This window comes from Ictidomys tridecemlineatus, chromosome 9, assembly GCF_052094955.1.
Source record: "Ictidomys tridecemlineatus isolate mIctTri1 chromosome 9, mIctTri1.hap1, whole genome shotgun sequence".
Taxonomy (NCBI): Eukaryota; Metazoa; Chordata; class Mammalia; order Rodentia; family Sciuridae; genus Ictidomys; species Ictidomys tridecemlineatus.
In genome coordinates this window covers 124,221,669-124,243,844 of record NC_135485.1, presented here as the reverse complement: position 1 = coordinate 124,243,844, position 22,176 = coordinate 124,221,669, and the positions used below count along the sequence as shown (strand labels likewise).

The window sequence follows — 22,176 nt, the reverse complement described above, 5'->3', positions numbered from 1 at the left end:
TTGCAACAACAACTCTTCTTTGGCTCTACAGCCTACCTCTAAAGATTTTGGACTTCTCAGCCTCCATAGTCTTGTAGCCTAGTTCATTGAAATTTCTCTGTCTGAAACTACCTTACACACACACACACACACACACACACACACACACACTACTGGATCTGTTTCTCTGGAAAACTCTAAAAAATACATTTCTTAAGTATAATAGTCATTTCTGTCTTATAATAGCAAATAAAGGATATGTGATAAGATTAATGTGGGAAATTTATTATAATGAGATGATTAGTGACTCTAGCTGATCATTTAACAAAGCAGCTATTAAACTTTGTGTCACAAAAATCTTTTAAACTCCCCAATATGTAAATGGAAGGTATGGTGCTTTTGTCTGTGGTGGTTATTTTGAATTAAACGTTTTACATGTCTGTGTTCCCAAAAATTCATATGGTAAGGCTGCACGAACCCCCAGTGTGGCTGAATTGAAAATAGGGCCCCTAAAGCAATAATTAAGGTTAAATGAAGCCATTAAAATGGGACCCTGATCCAATAATGTTGGCATATTTATAAGAGACACCAGAGAGTTCATTCTCTCTCACTCTCTGCCATGCAAAGTCATAGAAAGAGAATGTCCAGCCCAAGAGAAAAGCCCTCACCAGACACCAACCCTGCTGTTACCTTTAGGTTGAACTTCCAGTATCCACCAATGTACAAATATAAAACATAAAAAGTTTTTTATTGTATAAGCAGACAAATCTATTGTATTCAGTTATGGTAGCCCAAGAAAACCAATATGATTTGGAATTAGGAGTCAGAGGAGGGGTGTGTGTGTGTGTGTGTGTGTGTGTGTGTGTGTGTGTGTGTGTGTATTTTATTTGTTTGTTCTACAATTCTGGGGATGAAACCCAGAAAGCTCTACCATTGAGCTACATCCTAGTGCTTTGTGCTTTTCATTTTGAAACTGGATATCACTAAGTTGCTGAGGCTGACCTCAAACTTGTGAATCCCCTGCCTCAGCTTCCTGAGTTGCTGGAATTGCAGCCTTGCTTCACCACACCCAACAGAAGCAATATTTTAAAGGGAGGGCAGAGCTTCTCTTGAATAGCAATTGTATACTACTGCTCTAGGACACAAAGATAACTCTGCTGACATCAACCTTACAATAGTACTCAACATAGAAAATAGTGAAATGATGTATCTGTCTTTACTACTCAAATAGTAATAAAGAATGTTGGGCATAGTGGCAAATACCTGTAATCCCAGAGACACAGGAGGCTGAGATAGAATGATGAAAAGTTTGAGATGAGCCTCATCAACTTAGTGAGATTCAAAATAAAAAATACAAGAGTACTGTGTTGAATCCCCAGTATCAAAAAAATGTCACTCAATATAGAGTCTCCAAGGTTCATTTAAAAAGCAAAATAATGAAATAAATGTGTCTTATATCTTAATTCACATAATAATGTAAAGTCAAATACTACTTTTAATATTTAAGAATCTTTCCAGTATTTCCAAAGTAGCCCTTTTTTTAATTAAGACTCTTGCTGTAGTAACACTTACCGTAACCCATTCCTTTGGTCAAAAGCAGGAATCATAGAGTTAGGATGCTCTGACATTAATGCAACAAGCAGCTGTAGGACATCCATTAGATTGTCATCCTATTTAGAAATTTAAAAGTTAAAAAATGAGGAAAAAGCAATACATATGAATACTTCTAAACAGAAGAAATTTAAACTTTATAAAAATAGACATATCTATAATACTTGTTTTGCACAAATTGTTCTCTTTTTTAAATATTTATTTTATGGTTGGACACAATACCTTTATTTCACTCATTTTATTTTTTTACATGGTGCTGAGGACCAGACCCAGGGTCCCACCGAGATGAGCGCTCTACCGCTGAGCCACAAATTGTTCTTAAAATACTTTCATCTATATAAATCAAAATACACATCATCAAATAGCCATGTAATTTCTTACTCTGAGAAATAAAATATCTCTTATAATGAGTCAAGATTTCCCAAAGGCACATTCTCTAGAAATAGTAGATCTAACTTAGTGGATTTCTCCTACCCCCAATGAAGGCTCACATGTCACTAAAACTGGGAGAAGAGAGGAAACTAAGTCGTATTTTTTATTATAGAAATACATATCAGAGTCATTAACATACTAATATATGTGAATCTGGTGATAGTGTTAGGGGCAAAAGGTTATAAATTATTTCCTAAATTTATTTAACCTAGAATACTTTGTTCACCATGTCTCTTAAGAAAATATCTCTAAAAGAATATTTTTTGGAAAATGTTGACTGGATAGCTCTTTTTTTGTTTTAATAGTTTTTAATTGTAGATGGACACAATACCTTTATTTTATATATTTATTTGTATGTGGTAATGAGGATCACACATGCCAATCAAGTGCTCTACCACTGAAGCACAACCCCAGTCCTGGGTTGTTCTTATATATCACCTGTTGTCAGTATTAAAGATTAAGATGGCCCTAAATGTTCATTACTGAGTCAATATACTACTACACAAATTAAAATTTGTTAATATTTATAGAATATCAGCACAGGAGCACATGTGAGTTCTGAACTCCAAAAAAATCTTCATGAAAATCCTTCACAGCCTTTGTTGGATATTCCATTAAGTATATATACGGAATACTGACCCAAAGGGAAAAAGGAGGCAGGGGAGCCACTATCACAGGTTCATTCATTTGGTTGTCTTGACTTTAATTTTTCCTTTAGTGCTTTTGAATTTTTGCTATGACAGCTACTATTTTTGGTAAGTTAAGTAGATAATCTAGAGCTGGGGCACTGAGCCTCAGGAGAAATATTATTTAGAAGACCTGAAAGATCCCAGAATTAAGACACAGAGAAAATAAGGACCATTGTGACTTCCAATTATCTCTTATGAATTCCTTTATTTGTTCCATTTAATGATAAAAGACAAAATCATAATAACAGGAATTTCAATAGAAAACTTGTCAACTATTATTTCTGGTCAGGAAAATCTAAAAACATAATACAACATGGTACTCAAGGGAAAAAATCATAATCATTAATGATTTTGAACCAAATATGACCCAATTAAGAAATTTAAGCCATTTTTTTTAATGGGGGCAATTAACCACTGAGCCACATCTCCAATCCTTTTTTGCATTTTATTTAGAGACAGGGTCTCACTGAGTTCCTTAGGGCCTTGCTAAGTTGCTGAGGCTGGCTTTGAACTTGAAATCCTCCTGCCTCAGGCTCCCAAGCTGCTAGGATTACAGGCATGTGACACTGGTTTAAGCCATTATTTTATGCCCTGATTATTAACAAACATAGGTCAGACCATTACCTTTCAATTATTAATCATTTTAAAAGTATATTTATTAATTCACAAGGTAAGAATTTTGAATTATCATTTAAAATAAAGACATAATAATTCCATCCATTTCTAAACTTTTAGTTTTTCTCACCTTGATTTAACGCAAAGAAATCTAAGTGTAACACTATTTTTATATATATGTACATTTTTTTTTAGTTGAAGCTGGACACAATACCTTTATTTATTTATTTATATGTGGTACTGAAGATTAAACCCAGGGCCTCACACACCCTAGGTGAGTGCTCCACCACTGAGCCACAACCCCAGCCATAACACTTTTTAAAGCCTTTCATGATTATTCTCAGAGCCATCCTGTGATAAGAAATGATTTAAATAAAAGTTGCTGGAATTTAATTCCTAAATAGACACCCTTACTTCCTATTACAATTATATGATCAATGAAGATTTACTGTTTTTACCCTTTAAAAAGTTCATAATGAAGCTTCAGAAAATAAGATCCCAAAATATGAAATTAAAATATTACCTCATGCATTGTCAGTAGGTAATTAAGGATGGCCTGCAGTTCATCTTCTTTCACTCCAGAATCCTTCAGAAAAATAATATAAGTATCTGATGCTTACATATGAAAACTACTTTTAAAAGGGAAACTACACACATAGATTTGTCAAGTTTGTCAACTGTTTTAAAACAGGCAAAAATATATTGTAATACAGAATCTATATTCAAAATAAAAATTTCAGGAAGCATAATTCAATCTCCAAGACTGTGCAGAAGTCAAATGAAATCTGACATCAATATCTGTTTTCAACACCATATATGAAAGCCTCTTTGGTAAAGCTACAGAATCCTATAAAATAGCCAAAACCAATAAAATTATGATGTTACAGTAATTATCCACACCTACCACTCCTCTAAATACAGAAGACAAATTTTCTACTTAAAATTAAATTTAGAGTAAAGAGTATAACTAAGATAAATGGTCAAGTACCTAAAATATGAAGAGTAATTTTTTGAGAACACTGAACTTTTAAATATGAGCTCAGTATGAAAATTTTCACATTCTTTATCAATATTTTAATTGTAAAACAAAGCTGCAATCTCAAATACACACACACACACACACACACACACACACACACTCACAGGTTCACTTGTCAAAATTTTATCTAGCAGCTAATAAAGAATATTGAATATGTATGTATAAGAATATAGAACATATTCCTTAGAAAACTTGGAATGGAACCACCATTTGACACAGCTATACCACTCCTCAGTCTATATCTAAAGGACTTAAAATCAGCATACTATAGTGACACACCCACATCAATGTGTACAACTACTCAATTCATATTAGCTAAACTGTGGAACCAACCGAGATGCTCTTCAACAGATGAATGCATAAAAAAACTGTGTTATATATACAAAATGGAATGTTACTCAGCATTAAAAGAGAATAAAATTATGGCATTTGCAAATAGATGGATGGAGTTGGCAAATATCATGCTAAACAAAATAAGCCAAAAAGACAAAGACCAAATGTTCTCTCTGAGAAGTAGACGTTAATCCATGATTGGAGGTGAAGGGAAGGGGTTGGGGGCCATCATGGGAAGAATGGAGGAACTTTGGGCAAAGGGGATGGAGAAGGGGAGGTGGAATGGAGCAGGAAAGATGGCGAAATGCGATGGGCATCATTACCCTCAGTGCAGGTATGACTGCACATATGGTGTGACTCTACATTGTGTACAACCAGAGAAAAGAATAGTTGTGCTCCATATTTGTACAATTAATCAAAATGCATTCTGCTGTCATGTAAAACTAATTAGAACAAATAAATTAAAAAAGAATATAGAATATATGTATATTAGAATACAGAACATATTCTAATATAGTATACATAAATATTTATAATTTATATTCTAACATAATACATTTTTAACATAATATTTAATATGAATATATTAGAATATAGTATATAATATAAAAAAGAAATAAAATTATGTAAGAAAATTCTAAATAAAATATAAGTAACAAAAAAATTACATATTGCTACCCTATAAAAGCAAATGCCTTCTTTAAAAATATTATTAAAATTTACTTTACCTATAATAAAATGAAGAGAAACAAAATGTAATCAATTCTAAAAGCCAAAACTCCTATCTGGTACATTTATACAAGAGCACTAACTCTAAAAATCTGATTGTCATACAAGAAGGCCCTAGAAATGAAACCTCCTTTAGAAGCTTTGCTGGTTACTATATGGCCAGTGTCAAGATTAGTACCTGGTATTTAACAGTTACTCGGTATATATTTGCTCAATGAAAGAATGAGAACACTTGAGATCTCATACAGATTTTATAACATATAATATACTACAATAATCAATCTATAATTGTGCAGTAACTTATGTTCATGTGTGTCCCAACAGAAACAAAATTTTTAAAAAGGAAACAAACATCATTCAAAGATTATTTCAATGTCTAATTTCACTAACAAAGAAAAACCAAGCCTATATTTTATGTGAAATGATCAGCTACAATACATAGTATGCTACAGGATAAGAAATATGAACTCACCTTCATGACTAATTGCTTAATGAACATCAACAAGAATGCTCGTAGAGAAAGTATTTCTTTTTGATTAGGTCGTGGTCCATCTATTAAAAAGAAACAAGATTCGCATATTTAGTATTTCGAAGACCTCAAAGTGATCTAAATATTAAATTCTCATTCCCAATAGCTTTTCCATTTACTTACAAGAAACATAAAAATTTTCTAAAGAGTGACCTTCCAGCCAGGTGCAGTAGCGCACATCTATAATCCCAGCAGCTAGGGAAGCTGAGGCAGGAGGATCACAAGTTCAGAGTCAGCCTCCTCAAAAGTGAGGTGCTAAATAACTCAGTGAGACCCTGTCTCTAAATAAAATACAAAATAGAGCTGGGGATGTGGCTCAGTGGTCAAGTGCCCCTGAGTTCAATCCCTGGTACCAAAAAAAAAAAAAAAATAAGAGTGACTTCCCCTTCTATGCCCCTCAAAAGAAAAAGACAAGCATTCAATCCCACACACAATTATACACACAATACTACAAGTGCACAAAACAGATTGTGCTGAAACTACAATAAAAAAGTCTATACTTTAAGTAGATCAAAAGATTTCAAAAACATAAAAATGAAGTGACAAATGAAATTTGTGTTCAGTAATAATGTACACTTTCATTTTAAGACTCTGAAGGTGTTAATAAGGTAACAAGTTAAAAAAAGGAAAATCTAAACTTTGAAAATTAATAATATATGTGAATTCAAAATGAAAACAACTTTTTCTCTTATAGCTATTACAAAAAAATCTCAAAAAGAAACATGCCTCACCACACAGCATTGTTCATGAAGAAGGGAAACATTATGCTGACTACCTCTGACATCTCAGTCTCTGCTTAGAAAAGTCCTTGGTAACACATGGCTCACATTAAGTCAATTTTCATGTCTCAAACATATAATTCTAAAGTAAAAAGCTTTTGAAACCAAATACCCATTGTTCTAAGATCTTAAGTTTCGTACCTGTTTGCCTCATATATTCTACAATCCACACCTCCCATCATTATTTACAGCTAACTAGTTACTAGACCACCAAGGCACAGGACCACCACGGCCTTAAAATATCAATTAAAATAGGAAGAAAATTGTTTAAAATGTGTTCCACGTGATAATTCCTAGACAAAGAACAGGCTAAAGATTTACAATAGAATCAAGAAGTCTATTCAGCTCTCTCATGTGAAGAATGAGAGTTTCCCAGTCACTAGTTAGTTATAAAATGAAGGTCAGAATACAAAGCCAGCACCCAGGACAAGACATGATACATCCAGAGCAACATTAAACCATCACCAGGAAATTCTGACTTGGCTTTACATCTGCCACACGCTTGCCAGCTTAAACAAGTCATATCACTTTTTATGTCCTCACAGCTTTCTAAAGTAAAGATCCAATTTTCTTTCTCAAAAAAAAAAAGAAAAAGAAAACTGAGTTTATTTTGAAGGTGACTTAAAAAGTACTATATAAATATGAAATGTGTCTTTGTATATTTAAATAGCCTTTGACTAAGATGAGAACATATCTTGTTTGGCTCCTCAGCCATCTATTTCCTGATTTCAAACCACAGCCCTTCAATTTCATCAAGGGACTGAACCCATTCCTACTCTCCAAAAAAGTGTTCTGGGCCATCAGTACAATAACTGCCACAGATATGGGAACATGCTGCAGTCAGAACCACCAAGTTGCAAAGAGACTGAAAGAGACTTTTGCTGAAAATACTGGATATAGGCAGATTGCTCTGTTGCAATTAAAGCTGGAAAGATGTGAAGATAGACTGCTGCTGGCCACTATAAAGGGAAAAAATATGCTAAAACAGCCAACACAGAAGAAAAACTAGTAGAGAGGCAAATTCTGGACATTGGCATCAATTTGTACCTCAAACAGTCACATGACATCAGCTGAAAAACTCGTTTTTTACATAGCCAATTTGAAGATTTTGCAAAAGTTCAAGTTCTATTTTCCCCCTTCCATAAACTGCTGACATGATGAATGAATATTAACCTTTCATTGAGTCAGTCCTGACTAATAAGAAAAACATTACTGTGATTTTATAATAATTTCATTATCTCTATTAGAAGCAGATGCCCCCTACTTCTTTAAGAAATATCCATCTCCCCAAAACACTGTTTTCAATGAATCTCAGCACCAATACCAGCAACAAACTAAGAAATTTCTTCTTACTTGCAGTGCACTATAAATATTTTAGTCATATCTGCTACCCAAACAACTTATATGGGCACAAGCACTGTTCTTCCATATAAAGAGCAAGTTATCAACTTGTGGCAAACACAGGAAACAAACTATTAAAATTATCTATAAGATTAAAATAAAATTTTGCCATAATGGTTTATAAAAACTGCACAATAATATGATACTATCAAACATCCTGATTTGCTCTTGGGATAACACATAGGCAAAGAGGATATACCTAATCCTTTGGGGGTGATACCACTTCGGTCTTGGGGATTCACTGCCCAATAGTAGTACTTCAGTGTGTGCATGATGAGAAGCACTGTACCAACTCTGCGAATCGTATTATATATGTTGACTGTACCAATGAATTCAGTGGACAAATAAGTATAGAGCATCAGTTGAACCTACAAAGTAAAACATTAAAAACTTAAATCAAAGAAATCCATCAGCATTTTATCCCATTTCCAGTAACACTTGTTCCAAAAAGTAAGATACTGAGCTTGATGATAATCCTCAGGACAGATAACACTCCACACTGAGACACAAGCATACATACACCTCACAAAATCAAATCAGTAATTTCTATTTTTACAGTAGCATTATAAAGTAAAACCCCCATTATATCAAATTGTACAACACTATTCCATGGAAATAATTTTGCCATTTAGCAATCAGCAATTATTCATGAGCCTGAGTAATTTCTTTATAATAAACCAACTACCTGTAATGTGCACAGTTGTTGGGTTTTTATTGAAGAAAGGGGTTGCAGTAGGGGTTATGGGGGATTGAACTCAGGGAAACTTGACCACTGAGCCACATCACCAGCCCAATTGTGTATTTTACTTCAAGACATGGTCTCACTGAGTTGCTTAGTGCCTTGCTTTTGCTGAGACTGGCTTTGAACTTGAGATCCTTCTGCTTCAGCCTCCAGAGCCATTGGGATTATAGGCGTGCCCCACCACACTCAACACCCAGTTGTTTTAAAAGGCTAAAATTTTCTTCAGAAAATTAGAAGTTATAACAACTCAAAGGAAAAAAAAAAACAGTAGTAACTCAAAAGGAAAAAAAAACAGGAATAATCAAAAGCAAAAGCAAGAATCCACAGAAAAAAAATTTAGCTAGGCACAGTGGGCACACACCTGTAATCCCAGCAGCTCAGGAGTCTGGAGACAGGAGGATCACAAGTTCAAAGCCAGCCTCGGCAATTCAGCAAGGCCCTAAGCAACTCAGCAATACTCTGTCTCTAAATAAAATATTTTTTAATAAAAGCCAGGGATGATGTAGCTCAGTGTTTAAGCACCTCTGGGTTCAATCCCCAGTACAAAAGAAAAAAAAAATTCAGAGCTTATCTTAAGAAATATTTATTAGAAAAATAGAATTCTGTTATGATATTCATTACCACAACATTTAAATCTAGTATTTTCATCATAAAATTCCAATTCTTATACATGTATATCATTTCTCTCAGGAAAGGATTCTTTGGTCTCATAAATAGACTAAATACATAAGAACTTACATGTTTATATTAGATTCAAAATAAGCTCTTCCTATATCAGAAAAAGGATTAAGTGCTTTCCATTATTACATAGATCACCTTAATATAAAAGTCCAGTAAAATTGTACCTCTAAAATTCACCAAAGCTATACTCCAGTACTTACTGCAGCACAAAATCAGGACTACTTTTTTTTTCTACTCTCATCTTGAAATCATGAATTTCTCATTTTATTGCTAGTGAATGCATTTTATAAACTGAATAACTTTAAGTAATATACATATATGTATGTATATGTATGTATACACACACACACACACACACACACACACACACACACTCTCTCTCTCTACCCTTGGCCACAGACCAAATCACTCCTGATCATTTACAATGGAACATTTGTTATATTATCTTCCTGGACAGGGAAGGCATTTTCATTTTTAACCCTGCAAGATACCTCAGTGTCCCCTTGGGGATTTCTTCAGAGAGTGAAAATTAGGTACCTATATTTCAGGTATCCTACAAATAAACAATCAAGGTCAAATGAATTTAAGAATCAATTAGTAATGGTAAAATGTGACAGAATCTGAATCATTTAAAAGAGGGGCTGAGAAGACTACTATAGTTTAGAAAACTATACATATACTAAGATTCAATGATTGCTGAAGGGTGATTTTTTTTAATGTAGCTACTGCTATTTAAATGGATAGGTCCTATCTATTTGTCCATGAAGCAATGTAAAATTTCCTATGACATAATTCAAATTCTTAACCACTTGATTTCAGTCATTCAGTAAACATTTACAACTACATACACACAGCGCTGAGTTACTGGTATACAATGGCACATACACTGGCCCTCAGTAGCTGAAATACACTTGAGAGAAAATTACACATAAACGTAAGCAAAAAATCAGAGACAATAAATACATCTGCAGAAACAAAAAATGGTCATGAGGGCTGTGGCTATGGCTCAGGGGTAGAGCACTTGTCTCGCATGTGTGAGGCCCTGGGTTCAATCCTTAGCACCACATAAATAAAATAAAAAGGTATTGTGTCCACCTACAACTAAAAAAATATTTTTTAAAAAAATGGTCATGACCTAATTAGAGAATAAGCTTCAAATACTACAAATGCAGAGGCCAGAGGAACTATTATGGGTAAGTTGAAATAGTGAGGAAAAGCTTCACCAATTGAGTAACAGGCTTCGAAGATAAGGAGTAAGACAGGCAGACCGAAAAGAAGAAATTGTAAATAAGGAAAATAGTGGTTGAAATAAAAGTATTCCCTAAACCTAGAACAGTGGTTCTCAAACCTAACTGCACATTATAAGAATTAGAAAACATTTTTTTAAAATACTGATTTCTGAAGCATACATCAGACTAATGAAATAAAAATCTAAGGTGGAGGGAGTGGGATTCTGCTTCTGTTCTTGTTTTTAAAAACCTCTCCAGAGCTGGGGTTGTGGCTCAGCAGTAGAGTACACGCCTAGCATGTGTGAGGCATTGGGTTCAATTCTTGGCATCACATAAAAATAAAATAAAGGTTAATGTGTACTAAACAACAAATTAAAAAAAAAACCCACCCCAATTGAGTCTTTTAGCAGCCAAGATCTGAGCTTCTAAACTAAAATATCTAGAGAAGAGACCTGTTAAGAAGGCTTAAGCTAGATAAGGGACTACATTCTGAAGATAATGGGAAACCATTCACAGCTTTGAAGCCAAGAAATGATCTGATGAGTGCGGTATGTTAAGAACATAGAGGATGGGGCTGGGGTTCTGGCTCAGTGGTAAAGCACTTGCCTAGCATATGTGAGGCACTGGGTTAGATCCTCAGCACCACATAAAAATAAATAAATAAAATTAAAGTACTGTGTACATCTACAACTAAAAAATAAAGAACATACAGGAAAGAAACATTTACTGAAAACTTTTTTAAAAACTAATAAAAAGAACAAAGAATAAAAATGAAATAGAAACACACAGGAATTCTGGCAGATACGTGATTATAATCAGTCAAATAGAAAACTAGAGAAAGTTTACTAAGAATTATACTATAGTAAAAGAAAAATGAATAGGATTTAATAACAGCACAGATGAATGAAGACCCTAAGATTAAAGACCATAAGCTAATTATGAATAAACCTTCCCTCATTCACTCATTATAGAATCCAATAACCATATAAATTAGGTAACTCAATCTTTCTCCATAGATCTGAATTCTATGAAGGTAAAAATCAGGTCTATCTTGTTCTCCACTCCACCCAGGAAGAAGCAGTCACTCAACAAATACTTGTTGGGTAAACAAAGGACCATTATAGATATGAAAATTCATATTTCCTGTTAGGTCATTAAAATTTTTTTCTCTGAGCAGATCTAAAATAAATGAAAATTATGAATTACTGCTTCCTTTTCCAAAAACAAAGTTTCATTCATACAGTCATACCTTTGACTTAAGTAACCAGAGATAGATTTACTCTGAAGCTAATGAAGCTTAAACTTTCAACTACTCATCAATGCATGCTCCTTCTATGATCCTAAGAGTAGTTTTGTATGCACTCTATTGTATTCTTTTTTCTGAAGGAGCTCACTCCCACCATGACAAACTATATGACTTTCAAGTCCAACAAAATTTGGATCTGCCCTTTGTTATAATTACCATTATAGTAAAGTAAAAGAAAAATGAAATCCCTCATGGATATACAAAGCAGATGGCTGAAACAGAAGTAAGTTTATTATCAATCTCACAAATTCTAAAATGGAAATTAGGAAAAGTTATTAAAAAGTAGAAGGTAAGAAACTAAATGTAATATTATAAATCTAAAAAAATCATGCAATTATCTTAAAAAATATTCCCCTACAAGTAAGTACCTAATAAGAGGCCTTCTGACCACTTCAAAAGAGACATGATACCTTACAAATATGCTGGTTAGCAAGACAAAAAAGTGTCTAGTAAAAGGCTTAAAAAGAAACCTGAAACAATCCTTGAAAAGAAATAAGACTGAAGGTCATGAAAAGCGAAAGAGGTCAAAATTTAACCTGGAGATAAAAAGCTACAACCTCCAGCTGCCTCCTCTGATTATTTCCAAATGGCAATCTGAGTCAGCAGCTGCTTTTCTCTTTAACATTTGAAAAGACCAGCTGAAATTAAGATATTATTTAATTCCAGAAAAGCAAGAAAGTATTCATACATTTTTTTCTGACAACTAGAATAAGTATGTGCTATTCTAACCTAAACAATGATAGATACTGCAAGTGGACGAAAAGGAGGAGGAGAGAAGAAAATAAAGGGTTTGAAATAACATGACTTTTAACAAAAATTATGGATATAATTAGGCAATTTAATGAAAATTTTCCTTTGTCAAGTTTGCTTGAAACTACCACTACTAAATTTTTAGGATGATTTAATACATCCATCAGAATTTAATAAAGACTCTTCCCAGACTTTACCACAAATTCATTTATATTCACATAGAAGTAACTGGTTTGCTATTAAAGTGCTAAAAATACATTGTAGGTACAAATAAACATGTCTTTATCATCTGAATTAATATAAAATTTAAATGAGAGAGACTAGTATATCCCACCTCCAAAGAAAGAGTGACATTTCAGCTGCACCAATAAGAATGAAATGAAGAGCTGGGCATGGTGTCACACCCTATAATCCTAGCAGCTCAGGAGGCTGAGGCAGTAGTATCAAAAGTTCAAAACCAGCCTCACCAATTCAATGAGACCCTAAGCAACTCAGTGAGATGCCATCTCAAAATAAAAACCAAAAAAGGCTGGGGATGTAGCTCAATGGTAAAGCACCCCTGGGTTAAATCTGCAGTATCCCACCCCGCAAAAAATGAAACACAGAGTTCATTACATTGGTAAAATGCAAAAGTATATAAGGAGATACAAAGAGTGAGAACAGGGTAAACTGTTAAGGAATGGAAATATCTCTCTCTCTCTCTCTCTCTCTCTCTCTCTCTCTCTCTCTCTCTCTCTCTGTATGTGTGTTTGTATACACACACACCACGTATATATACATGTATATATGTACATGTATATATATGTATACATGTACATATATACATGTGTATATATTTGCAATAGAACAGAGCTACATACTTACATCAGAATTGTCTAAATTTGATATATTTAATAAACAAAATCTCTCTTAAATAAAACTTTATTTAAAAATAATTGTGGAATGTGATGATAAATATTATTATCCAAAGTACAGGGATGAAGACACGAATTGGTGTGAATATACTATGTATACAACCAGAGATATGGAAAATTGTGCTCTATATATGTAATAAGAATTGTAATGCATTCTGCTGTCATATATAAAAAATAAATAAATAAATAAATATAAAAATAAAAAATAAAGACCATAGCTCAATTTTGAAATATAATAACATTCATTTACAAAAAGGGAGAGAGAGAAGAAGGGGAAACACATTGACTTCCAAATTTTCCTGAAAAGCAAAAAAACATACTTAGTCAGAAAAGGTAAGCCACTGAATCTTACATAATATTATGTAAAAGGAAAAAAAGAATATCCTCATAATTATCATTCTCCTCAAACACAAAACCTTAGCAAAGATAGTAAAACAAAATCAATGTATCTGTCACCTTGGCTGGGGTATGAATCCATATGGCAGGGTTAAGAAGAATGTGATCACACAATTGCTTCAGTAAGGGCATCCCATTCTGAAGATTGCTCAAATATTTTGAAAATGCAAGGCAAAGTTCAAGTACTGCTCTGCTGACATGGGATTTGGAAGACTGCAAAGAAAAGTAGTTTAAAGGTCACACTACTAATTCAAGCAAGGTAAGTAAATTACAGGCTACCAACACACACACATACACACACAAAAAAAAATTGGCCCACAAATTTATGCTCAAAGTCAAAGAGGGCATGAGGCTCCCTACCACACTTCTTTAATACAAGAATAGAAACAAGGTAAAACAACAAAATGTTATTTTAATTTAATTAATTTTCTGTTAACCAAGGAGACATGTTTGTCGACAGGGATTTCTTAATCACTTAGGGAACAAGTACATGAACTGCAAATAAAGAATCCAAATGGTAAAATATTTCTTATTTACCTTTTCAAGACTATATCCTATTACCAAGAAGCCTTTACAGGCAAGCATCTGCTCCTGCATAGCAATTGAGTTCTTCAACAGCTCCATTATGAAAGCCAACAGGGTTGAACTAGAATTAAAAAAAAAAAAAAAGGCAATCATTTGAAAAACCATATTCTATTTAAAAAATTACATTAGATATATGTAGCCTTCTATTTATCTCAATAAAATATTCTCTGTATCAGGGCCAGGGATACAGCTCATTGACACGAGCTCACGCCTAAGATGTTTAAACCTGGGTTCAATCCCCCAACACCACCCACACACACACACCCCAATAAAAATCTCAATTTCAAAGAAATTGCCATTCTACCAAAACAGCCTCCAAGATTATTGCAGAACTAAATTTAAATTTTCAATGTATGATTAGGATCTACTCAAACACCTATTTCATATATTTTGTCATACACATTAATAAATGAATGACTTAGAAACAATATGCAAGTACACATTATATAGAGAAAAATGAACAAAGCACAAAACAAGTAATAGAACTGGCTAATAAAAGTACAAAGTATATTAAGGACTTAAAGAATACACTTAGAACCTGAGCTCAGTGACACGCACCTGTCAGCCCATCGACTCCAGAGGCTGAGGCAGGAGGATCATATGTTCAAACCCATCCTCAGCAACTTAGCAAAGCCCTAAGCAACTCAGTGAGACCCTGCCTCTAATAAAATATAAAAATTGGCTGGGGCCGGGCACAGTGGCACATGCCTATAATACCAATGGCTGGGGAGACTGAGATGGAAGGATCTAGAGTCAAAGCCAGCCTCAGCAAAAGCAAGGTGCTAAGCAACTCAGTGAGACCCTGTCTCTAAATAAAATATAAAAAAGGGCTGTGGATGTGGCTTGGTGGTAAAGCACACCTGGGTTCAATCCCTGGTACCAAAAAAGAAATGTATATATACACTTAGATAAGCAAATGAATTCAATTTTGAAGAGCCATTGGTTAAAAGGAGGAAAAAAGTAAACATCCAAAGGTTTAAATCCTCAAAACATAGTAGAGGTTCTAAATGGCCTATTGTGAACTGTGCAGAATTATATGAGCAAAGAAGATAAGAAGTAAAGTTAATTTGGAGAAAACTTGTAAGATCCCTGAATACTAATTTAAGAAATTTGTTCATTCCAGACAGTCTTCAAAATTTTAAACGTGACAGGGCTACAACCATACTCTACGACCTACAATATTTAGAGATATTCACAAGGAAAAGGAATAAGATCAGCTGCCTCCTTTTTAGCAAGTACGGGAGATTCCCAGACAGAGAGCAAGAGTAGCAGCCAACCTCCTCCTCCACATCAATGCTTTAGCTGCTGGCAATTCCAATAAAGACACCAAAATGTTTGAAAAAAGAAGAGGAGGAGGAAAGAAAAGGAAGAAAAAAAGAAACTTAGCCCTTTTAGAGAATAGCATAAAGATATTCTATGACCTATTGGTAATTTAATTTTAATATACTAAATATAGCCAGCAAACCAGGCAAGGTGGTGCACAACTATAATTCCAGCTACTCAGGAGACTGAGGCAGGAGGGTCAAAAGTTTAAGGCCAGCCTGGGTAACAGTGATATCCAATATCTATATAAATATATAAAAATTGGCAAATACTAAACTCAATAGATCATTTCTTCATAAAATTTTTTTCATAGCCTAATAATCTGGAGAACATTCCATCATTTAGTAATGGGTTTCAAGTTGCGAATTAAAGGAGAAATCAAAGACAATTTCAAAAGAGAAGGATAGAAAACTTATTTACATTTCTCAAATAATAAATGAAACATAATTATTCTACTATGGTTAGGTTCACTAGCATATACAGCCAGGAAAATTTATTCAGCCATCCTCTCACATGCTTTATAACTCATCCTAGAATTCAAATGCCTTTGCCTTTTCTAGACTCAACACTACAACACAGGAAACAAAGTGCCAAATGTATAATCTAATTTTTAAAAACACATAGACTTAAATCACCTCATAACACTATTAAAGTTTTTGGCTTTTGATTGTATACATGATTGAGAAATAAAATGAAAACCTAAATTCTCATAATAAATCCCTGACAGCTAAGAACTTAAAATATTTGAAAAATGAGAACATAGCTGGGCACCATAGCACATGCCTGCTAATCCCAGTGGCTCAGGAAGCTGAGGCAGGAGGATCACAAGTTCAAAACCAGCCTCAGCAACTTAGCGGGGCCTTAAGCAACTCAGCAAGACCATGTATCAAAATAAAAAATAAAAAGGGCTGGGTATGTGACTCAGTGGTTAAGTACCCCTGGGTTCAATCCCTGGTATCTAAACAAAAATATTAGAAAAAGAGTGGCAGGGGGAGAACAGACAAAAATACAGACTTTTTTAAAATCCATTATTTGGGCCAAGGAACTAAACAGACTCTTCTCAGAAGAGGATATACAATCAATCAACAAATATATGAAAATAGTGTTCATCATCTCTAGCAATTAGAGAAATGCAAATCAAAACTACTGTAAAATTTCATCTCACTCCAGTCAGAATGGCAGCCACCAAGAATAAAACAACAATAAGTGTTGCCGAGGATATGGGGGAAAAGGCACACTCATAAACTGCTGGTGGATTGCAAATTGGTGCAACCACTCTGAATAGCAGTATGCAGATTTCTTGGAAAACCTGGAATGGAACCACCATTTGTCCTAGCTATTCCACTCCTCAGTCTATACCTAAAGGACTTAAAAACAGCATACTTCAGGGACACAGCCACATCAATGTTTATAGCAGCACAATTCACAATAGCTAAATTGTGGAACCAACCCAGATGCCCTTCAGTAGATGAATGGATAGGGAAACTTTGGTATATATACACAATGGAATATTACTCAGCATTAAAAGAGAATAAAATCATGGCATTTGCAGGTAAATGAATGAGTTGGAGAATATAACGTTAAATAAGTGAAGTACACCAATCCCAAAAAACCAAGGGCCAAATGTTTTCTTTGATATGAGGATGCTAACTCATAATGGTGATGGGGGATGAAAAGGTGGGGGGGCTTTAGATAGGACAAAGGGGAGGAAGGGGAAGGGAAGGGGAATGGGGGTAGAGAAGACCGTAGAATAAGTTAGACATTATTACCCTAAGACATGGATGGTGTGAAAATACTTTGTGTACAACCAGAGACTTGAAAAATTGTGCTCTATATGTGTAATATGAAATGAATTATATTCTGCCATCATATATAACAAATTAGAATAAATAATTTAATTTTAAAAATCCATTATTGCCATTGATAACTTCATTCTAAAACATTTGCTGCTTTTAGAGCTTTCATATTTCCTAATGACAAAACAGAATTATATGAATACTATTGTCATTGATATGGATTTATCATGCCATTTATAAAGAAATGCCATTTTGGGGCTGGGGTTATGGCTCAGCAGTAGAGCACTCTCCTCGCATGTGCAAGGCCCTGGGTTCCATCCTCAGCACCACATGAAAATAAATAAAAGTTATTGTGTACAATTATAAAAAAAAGAAATATTAAAAAAAGAAATACCATTTTAAAGAAAATATTCTGACTCTATAATAAATGTGAAAGGCAAACAATAAATGCAGTTCAATAAAGATGAAAGTAACTCTCACATGAAATTTAAAATAAAAGACACTCACCAGATTGTCAAGTCAACTTCATCAGATAAATATTGCCTATAATCCAACTGTGCAAAAAGTGGAAATAGCACTTGTACTCCTCCAATTGAATGCATAGCACTTTGAATGGAATGTGTTAAAACTGCCTTCACATCCTTGGAAAAAAAAAAAAAAAGATACATTCTTAAGTTTCAATGATTTCTTTTCCAAAACAGTTTAAAACAAAGCACAATAGTAAATGCAGAAACACTAAAATGTGGCATTCCATGTGTTCAAGAGAAGCTATCAAGTACATACCAATAAGTCACCAGAATTGCCCATAGATATATTCTTAAAAGATCACAGTAGTACCTGGAGCATGAGTGCATGTGGGGAATGAACAAAAATCGAAGGGTTGTCCTTGGGAGAAGATTCCAGGCAAAGCTGGGCATCGGTAGCCCGCGGGTTGTATGTGAAGGCAATGGCACTGGAGAGTTTGCCATCATACAGTAAGAGTTTGTGATGTTCAGCAAGGAAAAGATCACTTTCTGCTTTAAATTTAAATGTACCCTATGAATTAAAAAAAAAAAAGAATACTTAAAGTGATACATCACAAAAGAAAATCTAAATACAAATCACCACAGATGTAAAAATTTAAGGAGACATACCATTGATTATTTTTCTAACAGTATCAAATAAGAGAGCACTCCAAAATACTAGTTTTTACCACTATAAATTTCCCTAAAGGTACTACTTGGTGATTCTTTTAAGTTTTGACACATTATGTTTTCATTTTTATTTGTCTCAAGATATTTTCTAATTTCCCTTGTGATTTATGCCCCATCAGTTGTTTTCTAGTCTAGTTCCATTATGGTCAAAAAAGATACTATTATTTCAATTTTTTAAATGTATTAACACTTGTTTACAGAGCCTACCACATGATCTACCAGAGATAATGTTCCATGTGCACTTGAGAGGAATGTATATTCTACTTTTATTGCACTGAGTGTTCTGTATGTGTCTGCTAATTCCATCAGTCTAGATTGTTGTGCGAGTCCTGTTTCCTTATTGATCTTCTGTAGGTTGTTCTACTCATTATTTAAAGTTGAGTATTAAAGTTTCCTACTCTCATTTCATTACTCTGTACTTCTCTCTTTAACTCTGTCAAGATTTACTTCATCTAGTCACACACCACTTAACAACATTATGATCAATGATGGAATGCACATATGGCAGTGGTCCCACAAGATTATAAAGCCTAGGATCACAAAGCTGTCTTAATTTGTATAAATAAACACTGTTAATGTATTAACAATAATGAACTATACAATTCAAATTATTTAAAATGGTAAATTTATTGTGTATTTTACCATAATTAAAATTTGTTTAAGGGCTGAGGATGTATCAGGATGTAGCTCAGTAGGAAAAGCACTTACCCAAAGATGCCCTACATTCAATCCCCAGCAACACACACAAAAAAAAAATTGCATAATTAAAAACAACTGAACAATAAAAAGACAAGTAACCTAATTGAAAAATGGGTAAAGGATCTGAATAGGTCTTTAAGCAAAAATGATAAACAATTTATAAGGAAACAAAAATAGTCTCAACATCATTAATTATCAGGGAAATACAAATCAAAACAATGAGTTATCACTTAATACCCACTAGGATGACCACAATCAAAAAGTCCAATGATAACACATATTGAAGAGTACATGGAAAAATCAGAATCCTCATACACTACTGTGGGAATGTAAATGGTACAGTCAATTTAGAAAACAATCTATAAGTTCCTCAAATATATGACCCAACAATTCCACTTTAAATAACAGACCCAAATAAAGGAAACATAATGTCCACATAAAAATTCATACACAAGTGTTCATGTCAGCATTACTCATAAGAGCCAAAAGGTAAAAACTAAAGTCCACAAACTAACAAATGGATAAACAATGGAATACTAGACAATTATGAAAATGAATGACATTCTAATACATGCTAAAATAGAGATGATACTTGAAAAATTAGGCTTAGTGAAAAAAGGCCAGCCACCAAGGACTACATATAATTTTATCCACTTATTGCCAGAATACGCAAATCTGTAGAAACAGAAAGTAGCTAGAGATTTCTAGGGATTGAGAAGAAAGGGAAATGAGTAATGACTGAGGATTAATATTAGGATTTCCTTTTAGGGTAAATAAACTGTAGACAGCGATGATGGTTACACAACTTTGTGATAAAAACCAATGAATTATATTCATTAAACGGGCAAATGGTATATGCCAGAGTTTGGAACTAGAACGTCCTCTAGAGGACATTTCCCTTGTGATTAAAGGCTTAGTGCCCAGCTTGGCACACTGGGAGGCAGTGGAAACTCTAAGAGGAGGGACATCAGCCCCTTCTCCTCTTTTTCTTTTTCACATCACAGGCATAAGGGGTATAGTTTTGCTACATGTTGCTGCCTTGTCACAGACCCAAAAGCCACAAGGCCAATAATGGATCAAGGACTGGAACCTTCGAAACTGTGAACCAAAATAAGCCTTCTCCTTTTATAATTTGGTTATCTCAGGTATCTATCTATTCTAAAAAACAACATGTTTTAGATCTCAATAAAGCTTTTACATTAAAACATGATCCAAAGACTATCTTGAGTCCCACTGACAAAGCTTTAAAAAAAAAAAAAAACACCTAAAGAAACTCTGACTAGCTAAACCAAGCCTTCTTTACAGTACACCAACACAATCTAAACACTTATGTGGTAAACATCATAATGCCCAAGATCCACTCCAAAACTAATAAGGTGCTATGGTTTAGATGAGTGTCCCCCAAAGGTCCAAAGAAAAAGGCTTAGCCCCAGGATGGTAGTATTGGCAGGAACACACTTTGGGCCTTTAAGAGGTGAAATGGAGTGGGAAAAACTAACAGAGAAACCAACAAGCCTCCAATAACCATGAAAATGTCACTACATATTCAGAAATAACACATATGATGAAAGTAAAAAAAAAGACATGTAGGTTATGTCAGTAGAAAGGCACTTGCCTATGTGAAAGGCCCTGGGTTCAATCCCTAGGACAAAAGAAAAGAGAGAGAAGAAAAAGGCAATAAAAGCAGCTACTATATCTCTGACCAATTTAGGGGTGGGGTTCTTTTTTAAGACTAGCAGGTAAGAACAAGAAAAGATAACAAAAAAGAATAAACATTTATTGAAACCAAAAATACATGAAATGGAAAATTCACCTGATGAAATACACAGTAGACTGGACACTGAGAAGGAAGGATTCATGAACAAAAAGGCATGGCAATAAATTCCCAAAATAAATTTTTTTTAATTAAGAACAAAACGAAATAGGCATAGTGACTTATTAGATTCTTTCAAAAGGCCTAAAATAAATATAATATGAATCCCAGAGGAAAAAAACATATTTGAGGAAATTGTGGTAAGAAGTTTACAAATTTGACAAAACCCAGAACAGATGCAAGAAATATGAGTAACCTAAAGTAGGCTAAGCACAGACAAGAACAGACCAACACAAGTTTGGAAAAGGCTTGGAAGACAGTAGAGTAGATAGAGGAGGTCGCTTTCCAAGCTGCTCCATGGTGTGAGACCAGGAAGGCAGATAAAACAGCTTCTCAGTGAGGTGGGTAAGATGTTACTAGGATTTAATACTAGGCTCTCAGAAGACCCTGAGGACCCATAAGGTTAGATGTAATAATCAGAGAAGAAAGCTCACCACCACCTGCGGCTGCCAGAGCTGACCCACGTGGGCAAGGCATGGAAAGGGAATAAGGGAACCCACACTTCAGGTGGCACCATGGCATGTCATGATACACAGAAATCAAAGATCCAGGT

General features: G+C 34.2%; 1 protein-coding gene across 5 annotated transcripts in view; it reads right to left on the bottom strand.

Moving 5' to 3' along the window:
- The window catches only part of Lrba (LPS responsive beige-like anchor protein), a 648,575-nt gene that overhangs the window by 529,493 nt on the left and 96,906 nt on the right, over nucleotides 1-22,176 (bottom strand). For all 5 annotated transcript variants that reach the window (XM_040293201.2, XM_040293202.2, XM_040293204.2 and 2 more), the window contains exons 10-17: nucleotides 18,696-18,893; nucleotides 18,366-18,499; nucleotides 14,692-14,800; nucleotides 14,215-14,367; nucleotides 8,336-8,504; nucleotides 5,900-5,979; nucleotides 3,850-3,912; nucleotides 1,552-1,649 (exon numbers count right to left, since the gene is read on the bottom strand). In XM_040293201.2, coding sequence (XP_040149135.2) covers nucleotides 1,552-1,649; nucleotides 3,850-3,912; nucleotides 5,900-5,979; nucleotides 8,336-8,504; nucleotides 14,215-14,367; nucleotides 14,692-14,800; nucleotides 18,366-18,499; nucleotides 18,696-18,893 — 1,004 coding nt within the window. The remainder of the gene's footprint in view (nucleotides 1-1,551; nucleotides 1,650-3,849; nucleotides 3,913-5,899; nucleotides 5,980-8,335; nucleotides 8,505-14,214; nucleotides 14,368-14,691; nucleotides 14,801-18,365; nucleotides 18,500-18,695; nucleotides 18,894-22,176) is intronic.